At 34.9% G+C, this 17,944-nt stretch overlaps 1 protein-coding gene and 1 pseudogene across 3 annotated transcripts; both read right to left on the reverse strand.

Moving 5' to 3' along the window:
• Positions 1-4,230, reverse strand: LOC108979382 (ras-related protein RHN1-like). Of its 3 annotated transcripts, none has more exons than XM_018950056.2 (8): positions 3,974-4,230; positions 3,264-3,341; positions 3,000-3,167; positions 2,381-2,429; positions 1,462-1,535; positions 945-1,038; positions 487-609; positions 1-231 (listed from the first exon to the last, which is right to left on the reverse strand). In XM_018950056.2, exons 1-7 carry the CDS (start codon positions 4,010-4,012, stop codon positions 509-511), a joined length of 603 nt encoding a protein of 200 aa, XP_018805601.1. In that variant the 5' UTR covers positions 4,013-4,230; the 3' UTR covers positions 1-231; positions 487-508. The 3 variants fall into 3 exon arrangements, with proteins under 3 accessions (XP_018805601.1, XP_018805600.1, XP_018805602.1); XM_018950055.2 differs by having other exon boundaries at positions 1-248; positions 3,974-4,227; XM_018950057.2 differs by having other exon boundaries at positions 1-248; positions 3,970-4,227.
• A 3,937-nt stretch (positions 4,231-8,167) lies between these two features.
• LOC108979381 lies at positions 8,168-8,856 on the reverse strand (annotated as a pseudogene).
• Positions 8,857-17,944: the final 9,088 nt, after the last annotated feature.

The following is a 17,944-nucleotide window of genomic DNA, read 5'->3' on the forward strand; positions in this document are numbered from 1 at the left end:
TTCAGTGTTTATTCACTTTGTATTCAATAATCATTGTCTCGGCCATACAGAGTTATGCAAGATGTCTGAAAGTGTCGCAAATTGTTTTCTAATGAGATCTTAAAATGTACACAGAACAAATGTTCTTACAGCATGTTTGTGAAGCTTGCATGTCAGTCTGCACCTTTGATTAGCCACAATGAATTTCCATCTGATTGAGTGGTGATGTCCTTAAAAGTGATCAAGGAAAACCTGCTATAAGATGGGAGCTGGCAAAATAAGGGAAACAAAATATTTCTTCCTGTCAATATAAATTGTTTGAGATATTCTATATATAAGCACTAACTAAATACATCACCCGCAGGTAAGGTAGCTCGATCACTGATGGAACAAAATAATGAAGGAGATCTGGACCATCACTTTGACTTCATGTTTTCAAATAATAAATAAAAATGGTGACTGCACAATAACTAATGGTAAGTTCGCAAGATTGCAAGCATTACATACAGTTGCAGAGGAAGTATGGGCATCATGCAGAGCAGCAAAACAGTCTTCTTCCACTTTCTTGTGATCTGCCCTGTAACTTCATCCCAGTTGTACGTGAAGGGTTAGCTTTTGCCAGTCTCTTTGCTGCAAAATAGCTCATCTCTATAAGCACGAAAAAGTTCTGGGTAAAACAGAGAATCAAATTTAGCTAACAGTTGGTTGATGTCACCATACATGGATAAATGGCAGGGCCATATTAAAAAAGAGTTGTCACCAAAGGATGAAGCCACCATTGGACATAAACTATCCAATTAAGAAGTTGTTTTGAAGCCATAAGTGACCTCGCCCACCCCCCAGCGCATTTTAGGATTCTTATTTCTTGAATTTTTTTCCCTTACAGGGTCAAATATTGGGAATGCCATAAATTTGAAGCTTGCGTCAACCCTCGATCTTAAACAGAAAAAAGTAGCTAAAGTTACCTATCTCATAGAAGAGCTCGTTCACATTCTGTGCAGATTTTGCAGATGTTTCAACAAAAACCAAGCCATTTTCTTTAGCATACTGATCACCATCCTGCAACCATTATTACAGAGGATTGAAAAATTTTGTTTTTGGCAATTGCATCAAGCAATGGACTCATTTGCAATAATGATCATCACAACCAACATATAACCTGCTTGAACAATTAACACATTCTCTCCTCGTCAAATTACAAATGTCAAGGTGCAACCAATGTGCCATTGAGTACACTCAACTACAAACAGTATAAAGGTAAGAGTATTGGACTGTAACAGTGTAGCTACCTCTTTTCTTTGGTTCAATGGTTTTCTGCTATAGTTTTAAAGGGAGGGAATATTCATGAGTTTTTGCTTTCTTTTCAGCTTTCTAGAATGTAATTAGGTGTCTCTTTTGTATACTTCCCGTGTACATGGGCTTTACCTAGTTTCATTCAATCAATAAAGCTTCCTACTTATAAAAAAAAAAAAATGTAGCTACCTCAGCTGGCACTTTCCTCTTCCCTTCCAAGTCAGCCTTGTTGGCAGCCAAGAACATTATCAAATTTGGATTTCCTGATTTGGTAAAATAAGAAAGCAGATTAGCTATTGAACAAAATTCACTTAAATAATCAGTTTAAGTGCATAAGTGGTCATAATATCAAGTTTAAGGATCCAGCCAATAGATGACCTTAAGTTTGATTTCTACATTAATTCTGTTCAAGGTTTTCATTAAATCCTCTATAACTCAGTCAATTTAAGGGGTGGTCAAACATATAAAAGCCTTGAGATGGAATTTTTTCAGTACTGATAAATACTGTCAAATTGAATTCAAAGGGTCATAACAATAGTGGCAAGTCTTTTTCCATGACCCCACCCTCCACTCATTTTGTAAGTTGAAGAGGTTTCATTTGAGCTATAATTCATTGGCTATAATGAAAAATTATATAATAACAAAAATTTATCTTTTAAGGTATCACCGAAGCAAAATTGGCCCCTGCATATTATGAAGACAGCAAAACATGCAGTGAACAGATTGTAAAATAGAGACTACTATGGTTCCACAATAGAAGAAAATATAGAAGGTATAAAGTAACACATATAATCTCACTCCTAAAGGAAAGCAATCCCAGGCAATTTTTTGTACAGGAAACCACCCATGGATATGGGCATACATACATCCCATCTGGGTGCCACGGGCCTCACAAAATGGATTGTCTGGATCAGTGCATCTCAAGAAGGTTAAAGACTTCCATTGCAGGTGATTCAGTCCTGATTCGAAGTATTACAGCTTGAAAATTTCATACACAGATTGATGATGGAGACAATGATTGAAGAAGCAATAGAAAAAAAAGAAGAATATACAGGATAGTTTTAGTCTCAGCTTGTAAGTGTTGAATTCATTATTTTCTGTCAATTACCTTGTCTTTGCAATTCCTGAACCCACTTTTTGGCTCGTACAAATGAATCCTAAAAAATAAGCACATGCATTTAAAGTGTCAGATAGATCCCTAGTTTCAGATTACATAACTCCGACAAGTTCCTTTTTTTCCAAAGAAAGATAATTTAATTGGATATGCAATCCAAGCCACAAAGTAACAAAAGAAGGGGGTGGAGACCCCTAGCTATAAACATCCCCCAAAAAAAAACACGTTGCAGGTAAAATGAGAACCAACTGAAAAAAAGTTCTTAATGAAGATTTTTGTTGCTCTTACTACTTGAAAAAAGCATTCACAAAATCACAGATAGATCTCAAGATTATAATCAACGTGGGTAACTTCAAGAGAGGACACACAGGGCCATCTGAACACCACAATGTTCAAAGAAATGGACACAAACACTAGAGAGGATTAAGGTAATTGGCTACTAAAGCTTAGAATTGACGTTCGAAAATCAGCTTCTTAAGTTTAGATCACTACTAACGATATTAGTTGGACACAATAATGAGTATGTGAGAGGCTAAAAATAAAACTAATTCTAGATGAAATTAACATGTGAAAAGCTAGTAATAAGGTTAGTAGATTCTTGTAAAATAGCTACCATGCTTGTAATGTCATAAACCACAACAGCTGCTGCTGCACCACGATAGTACATAGGAGCCAAACTATGATATCTCTCCTGTCCTGCTGTATCCCATATATCAAATTTAATAGTGGCCTCATTTAGTGACAAGACCTGTGTGAAGAATGCCGCTCCAATGGTTGATTCCTGCATCTTATACGCATGTTAGAGGTTGTACACTATCATGATTTTGAGGAAGGAAAACGAGAGTGCAGATAAATAGTAACGAAACAGAAAAGGAACCTGGTACTCAGAAAATTGGCCTTTGACAAATCTCAACACCAAACTTGTTTTTCCGGCTCCCATGTCCCCAAGAAATACCTAGGGTAAAAGCTTGATAAAATCAAAAACAACAAAAGCTTTCTCTTTCGCCAATGATCCATAACCATTCCTATCAATTTCGAAATTCTTATATGTAAGACAACTAATAGCTAATTCAAAATCTTTCTTGCATTTCCGGGGGATAAGCTGGGATCATATCCTCCACGCCACAATACGATTTTAACAATCCATAAATCATATATCATTGACAACCAAGCTCATGAAGTCCACATAATCTCGGGGCGACGACCAAGAAACGAGAATGTCTCACAAGACGGATGTCGATTTTAGTGGCAATCATGCATAAAAGCTATCTACGATCGTAAAATCATACAGTTCCCTCCTTTTTCACGCAGCTACGTGTAGTAATTAAGGCATATGATTACTTATAAAAAAAAATAAAAAGAGTAATTAAGGCATACGATTAGACAAATAATTATGTTAATCAGCATTTATATATCTATAACAGGTTGTGTAGTATGAAAGTCCGTATTCGAAGGTACCCAAAGCAACAAATTTCAGATGCTACATATCAAAGTTGTTAAATTCGTCTCAAAAATCTTATCTATGTGAAATAAAGTTAAACCCTTTTCATTGTTTGGGCGAATTCTAAGAAAATAAGACATACCCACCAGCTTGGCTTGTACGTTCTTGTTGCCCGTCCTCGCCATTCTCAATCTAAAGTTAAAAAAACTCTTCAAGATTTTAACCAAAGGAGAAGCAGTGCTGCGCGCAGAGAGAAGTTAACAGTTTTGAAAGCGAAATCTGGGAGAGCGAAACACCTGTTACTGCTTTGGGAAAGGTGTAGACGAGGAGGAAAAGGAGATGGAAAATGCTATCAGCGAAGAAGTGTTTCTTGATTCCACGAAAGCTTGGATCAATCTAAACACACGTAGGAAATGAATAGGTAGTAGCGGGATTAGCATGGGACTGGTAGTTTTGTCCGTTGACTGGTTGGTTTCTGATTTTTGTCCTTTTTTTCATTTTTTTATTTGCCTGGTTCCTCAGTTCTCACTCTTTTTGTCATCTTGTTTTGTCCACTTTGTGGCTCGGGCGGATTTAGCTTGGATCAAGATTCTCTTGGTTACAAATTAAAACGTTTTTGAGATTTTGATCTCTTGATTCCAACAAACTCTTATCTATTATGATTTTGAATTAATGAATCTTGTTTCTCTTCATTCGTATAATCTTTTTCTTATGAGGTTAGATGATATCATGATCTGCATTTTCTATGAATAAAGTCTTTGATCAGTTTTTCTAATCTAAATGTTTTGATTTTCTCAATTTATGTTTTTTAAATGGGAAATTATATTAATCGTACAAGGTCTAATTACTCATTTCTGATATAATTTATTACTTAATTGTAGAAGAAGTTAATTACTCTTGATGGATAAAGTTACTTCGATACATTCTATGAAAGACTCGTGATATTGAAACAAATTAAATTTATAAAGTTTTCATTGGCATACAAAATAAGAATGTAAGGGGAGAAAAGACCAAGGTGTTCAACCAGATTCTAGTGATCAAGATGCTAATATATATATATATAAAGAGACTTTCTTAAAAGATGATAAAATACCTTTAGAATCTTAGGGTATTTGAAATCTTGAGTTGATTCTGAAATACTTTTTGAAAATTTTAAAAAAAAGGAATAAGAAAGAAAAAGGAAAAAAAAAAAGTTTTTAAAGATTTCTAGAAACTAATAGGGAAATTATATAAGGTTTGATGTATATATGTTTGGTTGAAAGAAATGTTGAGAATGTTTGAAAATTGATGACTCTTTTTTAGATGAGATGTATATGGGGTTTCATGGAGGTAGATATGAAATTCTATATAAATATATATATATATATATTAAATTTTTTGGGTTGAAGTTTGTAAAAATAGATAAATAGGATTGAAAAGTTGTTTATATATAATTTTTTAAGAGCATTTTTATTTTAGTTATTGTAAAAGGAAAAAAATATATGCATCAGCCGGAAGCCTCAGCACACTTCATGCATTGAGTGAAAAAAAAAAAAATTGTGAGGTCTGTTGCGACTTCCGGCTGATGTGCAACATACCTCTTGTAAAAGTTAGGAGTGGGGGGAGGGTCAAGCACACCCTGCCCGGATGATCCGCTCGTCCCGATAGACTTCGAGTTTATAGACACTCTCTCTCTCTTCTGATCTTTCTCCGAACGCCTTCGAATCCCTATCAGTTTCTCTTCTCCCAACCATCTTCTTCTCATGCTCATCTTCTTTTCTTTTTCTCTTGCTCCTATTCTTCGTTTTCTCCTCATTCTTCGTTTCTTCTACTCGTTTGGGTAAAACCACCAACTATAGTCGCGGGTCACTCAAGCCAGATCTATATTTTCCATTTGTTTGTTTGTTTGTTTATTTTATTTTATTTTTTGTTCTCGAGCTAGATCTATATTTTCAAACTAGATCAACGTTTTGTAGTTTGAGTTCTTATTTTTATTTTTATGTAGATTTTGGTTAGATCTTTATTTTGGTATTGATCTTATCCAGTTTTACGGGTGGAGGGGAGAAAAAACTCATCTGATCAACAGGGACGAACAAACCAAACAAGGGGGCAGCGGACCATATAGGGCGAGTAGCAGACCTAGTAAAAATTGTATTGATTTTTTTTTTCCTAAAAAATCTTTTGATGCAAGCTTTTACGACAACCAACTCAGTGAATGTATACAATTGTATCAAGTTGTCTAAGACTCTATCTGTAATCCTATACTTTCTCAAACTTTATTATATGTAACCTTTGCCTAAAAAAAAAAAAAACAGAAAGTAATACACTCCGCCACCACAAGAAGGAAGAGGCCGAAGGAAATTACTGTGAAACTGCTACTTGATCAATTGAGATGAACAAAGAACACCGTCGAATTCAAAAAGCTCGTGTAGAACAACCCTAAATACCGATCCAAAAGATATTATTGCTTGATGTATTTGTTCTTCTGCTGTAGATTATTATGCACCGACAACATCATCAACAATAAGACTAATAATTATAATAATGGTGACCATATATAATAACAAGGTTTTACCATTAATGTGGGCGGTGGCACTAATCCTTGCCAATGATTGTAATCAGAAAATTCTATATACCATACTACTATCTCACTTTCATCCCACTAAATATGATGTGACACATATTGTAAGCACTCTGCTTTTGAAACTACACTACAAGAAATAAAACTTTTTGCGGAGATTTTATGTCTGCTGGAAATAAAATCACCGCAACAAGTGATATTTGCCTCCAATTTGTGTGTTTTTGAAAACTTGATATCTATGAAAATAAGGATTCTAATACTATTTGGTCTATCGAAATCGATCTTTTTATTTTTTCCAAGGAACTCAAAGTCATAAATGAAGTACTTTTACCAATTAGATCTTGATCTTAAAATCTGCTGATATATTGTTTTGGCCTCAACGGTATAGTCAGATGACTCTCTGTTCTCACATGTTGGTTCTTGGTAATAGTCTGTTTGGGGGTACTGTTCATTCATGACTTGTTTAATGATAAATGACAGGAAATAAAGAACAGTATTTATGTGGTTCGACTTGTCCACTAGCTTTATATCACATCTTCCCTTTATATCTGATCAAGCTGCATTGTCCATTGTCAAACCCTCTTTTTCTCCTTTCCTTCTTTTCATTGTAGGCTTTCATCTTCATAAGTCTTCAGTGGGCATTACACTTGCACTCATTTTATCCTTAAAAAATCATTAAAAAAGTTTCTTTCAAGGAATATAAAAAAGTTTTGAAAGTTTCATAGGTTTTATATATTTTGATGTATATATTTGTTGGAAATTATGAAAATGAATATAAAAAAGTATTTAAATAACAAATAAAAGAATGCATTAAAAAGGAGATAAAAAATAATATTTTATTATTATAAAGAGTAAAATGATTAATTTAATATGGGGTTCAAGTTTTGCGTAGATAGTCAAAAGTTAAAAATTGACATATTAGCCAAATTTTAACTAAAAATTTGTATCTTAACAACTATATTAACGGGAAAAGAGATTTTGGAGGTTCATCGCAGCGCCTGGTATAAAGTCACTGTACAGTCATACACTCGCTTTGATTTCCAAAGCTTTAAACCTCAGTACCTGCTTGAAAATCAGTCGATCATTTCATTGGCCGTTTTGAAACACTTTTGGGAGGCTATTGTCGTCGTTGCTAACTGTTCCAAAAAGCCGAATTGATATGGAGAAAAGCAGATCAGGCCCATGTTTTTCTTATAACGTACGTACGTACGTACAGGGATCAGCAGAATATGGTAAAGATGGAACTGAAAGATGGATAAAGTATCGGGAAACGTACAGTCCAAAATGATAATTCCGCACTTCAAGGCTAAAGGGCTTTTAAACTGATCATGTAGCTAGAGTTTCTGCTGCATGAACAATATGCATGCCAGTCCCGCGATCTATATAGGGTCCCATAATCATGAGATCAGAGCCACCAAATGCTCCCAATTACTACGCGATAATTATATGTATATATGCCAAGGTTGCCAAAATCTGTTGGCAAACTGTGCGATCAGGAAATTATATCAGAAAATATGCCAAAGTGTACGTACATTCAGCCACACGTAACCACATGGTAATTAAACCTCATCTCTTCATGCAACCAGTCGCAGCATGCACCACGTCATGCGCACCTTTTGTTTCTTCTGCTTTTTTTAAGGTCAATTCTGCTGGGTACAAACGGGACGTGCAAGCGGCAGGTAATCGAGTCTTATGTGGAATAAAATAATAAAATAAAAGCTGATCGGTTGGTGGACGGTTCCATGTCTCTCTCTCTGGGTGCTTTTCGATGTTTCCCATCTCAGGCACTTGCACTCAAAGAATTAGTCCAAAAGCCAGCATCTTGCCCTGACCCCTGGAGTGCACCCCAATTATAAGCTCCTTCAGACTTTTTGGAAGAAGTAAATTGGCCCTTATTACGCTGCATCCTGAGAGCAACCTCTTGACGAACACTATATCTTTCTTATCGAAGCATCGCTCTTTTCTCTTCTGTCGGAACTTATTCAACGAAGCTGCTCCTTGCGGTTGACTACACTTTACAAGTACTCCATCACACCACCCCTCTGGTTCTGAGGCAACATCTCCGCTTGTGGGCCTGAAGATAGTTCGCATCCACCTAGAAGCAGCAACACTGCTTGAACCTTATCGGGGGTAACAGAGTCGAATACATAAACTTGGCCTGGAAACGAGAGCATGAGCTGGCTGGTGCCGTCGTGACACTGAATCACCATCTCCGAGGCTCCACCATCACTACCACCATGACTGTACACAGCGTCAATAGTGACGTCATCGACGACACCGCCTACTGAGTCGGCATCGTCGTCAATTAAGTGGTCTTCGTAGCGAATGAGGGAGTTATCGATTGACCGGCGCCGGAAATGTCGTCGTCCTCGGCTGCCGCAAAGATCTGATTGGGCATGTTTAGGGTCTATGAGTGTCCGTACATTGGGATTTTCGTAATTGAAGCGAGTGTAGATGGGGCATTACAGAGGCAAATGTGCGGAACAAAGAAAACCTAAATCTAGGGTTGGGAAAGGGAAATTGAAAGGGCCAAGGCTTGTTCACACCATAATGGATAGTTGGAAGGGGTGAGTCGAAGTGTAATGAAATTTCTAACATTGAGTGAAAGTGATGTCATGCTTGGCTTGGTTGGAGTACTGTGTTGAAGAGCTGTGAGTGTTTGGGTGTTGTATGTCAAGTGCTCACTACTTCCGAGCTGTGAGTTGTCAATAACCATCACCGTAGAAATCGCCTTCCTTTAACATGGAAAGCAGATCTTCGTCTCTCAAGTCGTGCAGGCCCAGCAGAGCGGAGTTCCTCTTGAGGCTATCGAAGGTGATGACCACTTTGTCGTCGTCCACCAACAGATCAAAGCCGTTGCACAGCTCAACTATCAGGCTGTCCCCACCGAGCTTGTAGGCCATGGTCGGTAAGAAATCTTGGAATTGGCTTTCCGGGTTTTGGGATGCCATTGCAATTTATTGCTAGCACACAGACGAGGAGGGAGGGAGGGAGGGAGAGAGAGAGAGAGAGAGAGAGAGAGAGAGAGAGAGAGAGAGAGGAGTTATTAATTTGGGATGAAATTATTAGAAATGTGTAAAGGGTAGGAGCAGGATGAGGAGGGAGTTGAGATTTCGAAGAAGGAGAGGCCATGGAAGACAAGTAAGGTACAGATCATACACGAAGAGAGAAGGAAAATGAAAACACTAACGTGGCCTCGCCGATTGCAAGCCGTTTACACCATCCGTTTGCAAGAAGCATTTTTCTTTTAAGGTTGTGTGATTATCATCATCATCTCATGCAGTTTCCCAAAGATAAATGTTTTTCATTTTTCCATAATATTTGTTTTACTTAAATTAAACAAAATAAATAGGTATCTAGCTAGGAGTACTGTATGTGCAAACAACCCTCATATCTTATAGAGTAATATTATATACAGTCGTGGAATACACAAACGTCATACAGTCGTTTTAAAAAAGAGTGGGATCCACTCATAAAAAATTAATTTCTTTTCATATGGGTCTCATATTTATTCACTTTTTTTAAAATGACTGCACGACGCTTGCACACTCACGACTGCAAGTATCATTTCTCTATCTTATAAGTTTGAAATTAGCTAATATATATGGAATTAACCTAACTAGCTAATTAAAGCAGAATCCTGATCTTTAAACTTTTGAGTACTAGAGATAGGAAAGGGAGCTTTCTTCTGCCTTGTTACTCGCACTATACATGGACAAACAAGGAGGAATCAAATTTGGGCACCACTTGATTGCATTATTTGCTCTTACCTCACCCTCTAAAAGGATAATATTAGTTTGTCGTCTTCTCTTATATGCTTAAAATAATTGAGATCCTCTCCATTGGTCTTATCAAATTGAATGGACTAATAAAAAAACACAGAGATTGCATTTGGTTAAATCCTTTTTGAAAATCTTAAACGAATTGAATATTGTAAGGATTCGTTTGGTTATGCAGTTCAGATAAAATGTGATATTTTGTTAAAAATTAAATAAAATATTGATATAATATAATTTTTTAATATAATTTTTATTTTTAGATTTGAAAAAAATGAATTATTTATTATATTTTGTGTGAGTGTTTAAAAAAATTGTAATAATTATATGAGATGAGATAATTTGATTTTGTGTAATCAAACTAGTCTTAAGACTCATTATACGTCTATCTCTCTCTCATGAATTAAACTGATCTCTCTCTCTCTCTAAGATATCTATTCACAAACACATATAGGTGTATATATATTCCTCATGTCTGTCTATCTTGAAGCTAGCTTTGCATATTAAGTTGGGGTTTCTCCATTCTCTCTCTCTCTTAAACAAAGATATATAATATAACATATGGCTTCGAAAAGTGGTAACGTTTCCACGACTCCGAAAAGTGGCAGAGGAGGAAAAGGCGCCGTCGACGCGACATCAACAAGTTCACCAAAAGGAGGCCAATGCTTGTGTTCACCAACGACGCACCAAGGGTCGTTCCGTTGCAGGTTTCATCGGTCATCGGCTAAAATGATGAAGCGATCAATCTCCATGCCCGCCAATACCTCTTCAGCCGCTGCCCTCTCTCCCAACTCTGTCGGGTCTACGTAATGCATGCTAGCTGATCTATATATGCTTTCAAATTAAACAATTGTCTTATATATATCGCTCCTTCAAAATCCATCTAGAACTCAATTTGGGATTCTGTCTGCTTGTGATTTATTTATGTGAAGTTCTTCAAAAGTCACAGTCACACACACACACACACACACACACACACACAAAGCATATTGTTGGATCTATAATATTGTTGTTTGGTAAATATGATCTCTTTTCTCTTATTCATGAAAATATTAACGTATTATGATCAGAGCTGCATGCAATGCTTCTGTTTGTGTGTGTATTTATATATATGAGACTGCAGGCTGCAGCCGCTAGCACTAATTTCTCTCAACCAAATGATATTGACTATTGAGTTCTAAGAAAAATGGCTGACAACTTAATTTCCAAGCAAGTTTATTATTCAAGGTAATAAAATTCCTGCGAACCTTGAAACAATCATCATATCTTCTTTTACCTCACAACTCATTGATCATCATAAACTCCTCTGAAAATCAGTGACATTTACGATTTCTTTTTGGTCCAAAAAATATCAGCCAGCTGCTAAGTACCATTAGTGGCCTGTAATTCATATCTGGAGATCAGATTGCATCCATTGTAGTTGTGGGTGGGTGAACTACGATTTTTCAAAAAAATATAAAAAATTCGGATTACGATGAAATTATGGTCGTGAATCGAGATGGGTTTTGAATGGCCAACGAATTTTAGTCATTTTATATTTGGTAAGAATAATATCAATGATAAAATCCACAAAGCCCTGGCCATGTTTTGTTTTTTCAATATATTCAACAGCCAAAAAGGTGATGTCCCTCGATAATGACTCTGAAAGAAACTTTGACGTGCAAACTAATTTGTCTGTAACATATTGTCTTCTTTTTCCTTGATCTCTACTGGCCTTATCTTTCTTTGTTGCCAAGCATGTTACATAGCTGTTACATGTCACTTTCTCAATACAAATATTCTTGAGTTCACCTTTAGCGATATTCGGAAATCTCTCTCTCTCTCTCTCTCTCTCTAGTAAAAAGCCTATTTTTGTAGGACTCTCTCTCATTCTCTCATTTCTCTATCTACCCACTTTGTCTGTCAAGGTAATTATCTTTTCTTAGTTTAATTTTTTTCCTTCAAATCCGAAAAATACAAGTTTATAATTTTCCAACAACTTTCGAGAGACACACATTGCATAAGAAGACTCTTAGGCCGCAAATCTTTTTAAGGATAGTGGCGGTTTTGCGAAAATTACCGTGTGTGGTGCTCACATGCCGCTCACAAGTGCGCGTGGTACTCACGTGCCACCCCTTCCGGTTGTTTTTCTCGCCACATGCGCCGGATCATCGGAATCGCCACCATCAGATCTTTCATATCTGATTTTTGTAGCTAAAAAGAGACAATTGTGTTGTCATCACGCACTGTCACATATTTCAAAGTCTACTGGAGTTGGTCCAAACTGTAATCCGTTATTTTTCTCATATATCTTATTGCATTCCTTATTATTTTCCTTATTGTTTAGTAAAAAAAAAAAAAAAACTAGTTCATCTATTGGATGTTTGTCCGTAGAGGCCGAGTCCTCTCTTTCTATGAAGGGTGAGGTTTAGTCTCTGTTTAGGCAGAATATTATCTCTTGGACGTTTGTCTGTAGAGAGTATCAGCAGTAGTGAAAACTAGACCTGTCCAGTCACACGAGGAAAATAGTATATATACTGGTGGAGTTCCAAATGTACTAATTGGTTTATGAGGTAATGGTTGATATGGGGATATCCTTGCATATATCCAGTTATAGATGTAAGTTTCTCTGATTAATGAATGATGATAATTTTCCTTAAAAAAATTCTTGAGTTCTATTTATTAATGAAAATTCTATTAATCGTTTAGGAACGAAACTCATGTCACAAGGAATGCCTGTTTGGGAACAAAGAATTTCTCTAAGAAAAAATGTTATTCTTTTTCATTTTTATCTTTTTGTCATTTTTTGATGTGGTATTAAATAATTAATAAATGATGAGAATTTGTATTGTTTTCATCGTTTAATGTAAAATTAGATGATGATGAAAGGATGCTAATTAAAAGAATAATAAATAGCATTTTACTTTTAAAAAAATCATACTTTCTTAATTAAAAATGTATCTCACATTCGATTCAAACATCTTTTCCGGTCCACACCAAGATTTTATCACCTCTCAAAAATAAGTTTTACCAAATAATTTCCATTGATTTTCACGATTTGCAAAAACCTCTCTCACAAAAACAACTCATTAAACATTATTTCAATGGACTCTACCAATTTTTTTAAGTTTCACTAAAAGTATTTCTCCATTTTTTTTTAATCTAAACATGATACTTTCTATACATGCCATCACTTTCATAAAACTCCTCAAAGTCTCTCTAAAAATTTTCATCTTGATTTAAAAAATCTACAAGAAAATCATACCTAAAAAAGAGAGAGAGAGAAAAGAGAAAAGAAAAGAAAACTGTTAGGCGCACAGTAAGTAATATTCTGAAATCATGCAAGCAGCTACAAATTCATATTACGGATATTAGTTTGAGGATCAGATTCGAGTATATAAATATATATCCATACAATTGTTATTAGAGAATAGGGATCTTACATAAGTCTGTTATATAGAAGTAATTGATATACAAACTATGGGAGAGAGAGAGAGAGAGAGAGAGAGAGAGAGAGAGGTATCTTATAAGGATCAAAGACCTCTAGAATTAAGAAACATCTCGATCTTCTGTAGCACAATTCAAATTATAATTTTACAACTACCTTCATGATCTTATCCCCTTCGAATTAATGATGTCCAATTCTTTCATGTACTTGAAAGTGTCCAATCCTTTAGGGGTAAGCAGCAGGGGTGGGCAACCTCGCCCCGCATCTAGGGCTCCTAGCGGGGGCAGGTGACGGGAAGGGCCCAATCCCACCCCGCATTTCCCCCGCCTCCATTTTTACATATATATATATATTATATACATATATATAAACATAAATATATATTTATATTTTACAAATTGTGTATATATAAATATATATTACAATTTGTTAGATTTGTTCACAAAATATGTATTGGCAAATTTAAAAACTACATAATTTAAAAATTAATACACTATAATTTATATAAAATATGTAATAGCAAATTTAAAAATTACATCGGGGGTGAAAGTCCCACCCCCCGCCCCATGCAGGGCGGAGTGCAGGGAAGGGGTGCCCCCGTTCCGTAGGGGGCGGGGTAGCACCCCTACAATCCTTATTGAGTGTGCAAAATTATACTCTCAGAATATATGCGAGACATCATGTCATTAAAGTGACATTAATCTATGATAAAAATTACTCTTATTTTATAAGGTGAATGTGTTCTTTTAGATTAAAATGTCTTAGAATTTTCAACTCTCAGTCTAGTAATGGGTTTTAGAGAAAAATAAACACGGCATGCACATGTCGGTATGTGTATTATAATCATTATTATTAAGTAACATAGGTCTCCCGCCAACAGTAGGGTGTGTTTAGTTATTAAAATTAAGGTTGCGTTTGGATGTTGAGTTAAAATCAATTATTTATAAATAGTAGTGCGTTGAGATGGTTAAGTGAGTTTTGTGGGGTCCACTTAAGATGAGTTTATGCGTGTTTGGATGTTAAGATGAGTTTAAATATATTTATAGGAAGTTGTGAAATAATTGGGGCCCACCATAAATATACTGTTCACATGTCAGTTTTGTCTCCTGCGCAGCCAACGGTAATTCCAAAACATGCACTTCACCCGGCTATTCACAGTATGTCAATTACCATTCTTATAAGTCCACCACCCAAGTAATCATATTTATGACAAGTTCTGACAAAATAATGGACTTTCTCATTTCAGTTCATTTTTTTCCAAAGCAAGCACTTCACACGACAGTAGTCGATGTGTCATGTCTATCTACAGTATAAAATTAGTTGAAACGGACGAAAACTCAGCTCAAAGATTGTTTGGATGGTAGACTCGGTTCAAATTTGAACTGAGCTGAGTTGCTTCTATCATCTAAACGAGCCCCCTCAACCCATTTCAAATCAATCATTGATGGGGCCTATTACTTTTTTAACTTTCCATAAAAAAATTAAACCCATCTCAACTTATTTACATTCAAACACATCTCAATGAGATCACTTACAAAACACTACTATTCATAGATCAACTCAGACCATCTGAGAGGACCTCAGTATCTAAATGCAACCTTAATCTTATAGAGACATCTCTTTAATTCCAAATCCAACAAGAACTCAAGCAAGAAATTCTAAGGGCCTGTTTGGATACTTAGAATATCTAATTAGTATCTGTGAATAGTAGTAAAATAATTTGAGTTAAGATATTTTTTTGAGTTTTGGAAATAAAGAGAGAAAAAGTTGAAAAAAATATTATAAAGTTTAAAAAGTGTTTGAATATAATTTTTTAATATTATCTTTATTTTGAAATTTGAAAAACTAGTATTGTTTTTTTGTGTTTTGTTTGAAAATTTGAAAAAGTTGTAATGATTATGTAACGATTAGATGAAAAAGTTAACAATTAAAAATTAAAAAATGTATTTTGTTTGAGTGATGTTTGGAAAGAAAATATTTAAGAATACTTGAGAATAGTTGCGTTGCTAAACGGACCCTTAGAGAGGAAAAAAACTCAAATACGAGCTGCAAGCTAAAATCATACATGTCCAGACATTCTATTCTCAAGTGTGTAGAGCACACTTAGTAAAATGCTTACATGACAATGACATAATTTGATTTGAATGATAAACTTAAAATTTGAATCTTACAAATCAAATCTTATCATTTGAGTAATGTGGATGATATGTTTCACACACCGACTTGGTAATAGATTAACTTCCAAATATTTGATTTTAAACTTTTAATTGGTATTATGATTTGATTTGGTTAACTAAAAGTCTTCACAAAACTTACATATATTTAATCAGGGACGAAGCCAAGATTTACGTAAAAGAGGGCCTAAGAATATATAAAAATTTGTAAGTAAAAAATTTTTAAAAATTACTTAAAAGCGTACAAGAGTGGATTAGTATATAGTAAGTTTTAAGTTTGGATGTAGAATAAAAACTAAAAATATTTAATATGTAAATTGATCCCAATATTCTTTTAACAAATAAACGTCATTATTATCACATTCATTCTCAGTGAACATGTATATGATTTATGGAGAATAAATCATATTTGGGATTAAGAAAATTCATATCTAATACTCTTTTATTACAAAAATATCTTCATTCCTTTTTCGATAGGTTAGGAAAAAAAAAAGATCAAAATATTTTTTTTTTCAAAAAAATCTGTAGACATATTTTTTCTCCAAAAAGACTTGCAAACTTTTTTTATTCATAAAAAAGTATGGAAATTCTTTTTGGAGAAAATTACTTTAATTTTTTTTTACTAAGAAGATCTTGATATTTTAAAAATTTAGAAATAAACAAACAGAAGAAGAATGTCTTCTGTTATGGTTGAAGCAGTCCTGCTAGATGAATTGTTTCCACTTTGTTCCATTAGCATGTGTCACATTCACGAACAAAGGCTCGGACATTTGTGCGTAAACCAGGCCAAAAAAACTCATTTGTAACTCTTGAATATGTCTTAAGTATTCCCGTGTGGTTCCCTAATGGACTATTTTGAAATTATTGCAGGATCTATTGCTGGAATGGCATCCAAGTTTCAAGATGTAATATGCCCTTATAAAAGAGCAAACCATTGCAGACCTAGTAGTGAGTTGGGTGCAAAATTCCCCAATGGTAGTGGCTAATAAACTCCTACAACTTGAGATCTTGAGGGTAAGATTTTTTGTAACTCCTCTATCAATTGTGTTTGTATCATGCTTACTGCTTGGAGTTGGATATGTGTGTGTTGGTTTTGGCTGGTTTTGGGGAGTTTGGGTTAATTGTCTAATTGGTTATAGGTGTTGAGCTCTCAAAAAGGGGTATCCAAGATAATGCATCAATCACTTTATTTGTTTTCCCACTCTTGTATTCCACAAAAAAGCCCAATAACTTAGGCATGTTTTGGATAGAGAGATGCTTCCATCTCATCTCATCTCAATATGCTTCCATCTAATCTAATCTCGATATCCAAACATCACAAATACAAACATTTTTCAATTTCAAATTTTTTAACTTTTTCATATAATTATTATCTAATAATTACAACTTTCCTAAACTTTCAACAAAATACAAAAAAATAATTCGACTTTTTCAAATCTCAAAACAAAAATAATATTAAAAAATAATATTATAACAATATTTTAACTTTATAATATTTTTATTCAACTTTTTTTTTCTCTCTTTTCCTAAAATCGCACAAAACATTTTAACTCAAATTATTTCTAACTTATCTCATCTCAACTCAAATATCTTACTATTATTCACAATCATCTCAACTCATCTCACTATCCAAACCAGGCCTTACAGATCCATTTTTGTTGGGCAGGAGTGCCTACCCTTTGCTCCAAAAGATATTTCAAAGCTTGCAGATAAGTGCGTACTTTGAAATATTGCCCTGCCAAGTAATGACATCACTTCCTTACTGCCATCACTAGTGCTAAGAGCTTTCTCGTAGGTAAATGGCATGAGAGTCTTGCCTTTTAGCCCCTAGCTGAGATAGGCAATTGGTTGCCCTTCCTACACTAAGTCTTCTCTTAAAGCATCACATCCCCTTAAAAATGTTTTTGAAAAATTTGGTAATCTAAAAACTGGTGGTTTTATTAATGCTTCATTGAGTTGCTCAAAAGCTTTATGTGCTTTTTTAGCCCAAATGAAAGAATTCTTTTTGAGTAATGTCGTGAGAGGTGCTGCAATTGTTCTGTACAAACTTACGGTAATTCCCTGTAAGACCCAGAAATTCACGTAACTCCTTAAGATTTGTCGGCAAAGGCCAATTCTGCATAGCAATGATCTTTTGGGGATCGGCCTTGACACCTTCTTGAGAGATTAAGTCCCCTAAG

The sequence above is a fragment of the Juglans regia genome, chromosome 1, assembly GCF_001411555.2.
Source record: "Juglans regia cultivar Chandler chromosome 1, Walnut 2.0, whole genome shotgun sequence".
NCBI classification, from domain to species: domain Eukaryota; kingdom Viridiplantae; phylum Streptophyta; class Magnoliopsida; order Fagales; family Juglandaceae; genus Juglans; species Juglans regia.

What these genes read in the sequence shown, in the direction of transcription:
- LOC108979382 (XM_018950056.2), bottom strand. Translation starts at nt 4,012, where the DNA reads ATGGCGAGGACGGGCAACAAGAACGTACAAGCCAAGCTG. An exon ending in TTTATGACATTACAAGCATG is followed by an intron (nt 2,430 to 2,999) that starts GTAGCTATTTTA and finishes CTTATTTTTTAG; the next exon opens with GATTCATTTGTACGAGCCAA. An exon ending in TCAGGAATTGCAAAGACAAG is followed by an intron (nt 1,536 to 2,380) that starts GTAATTGACAGA and finishes TTACCAAATCAG; the next exon opens with GAAATCCAAATTTGATAATG.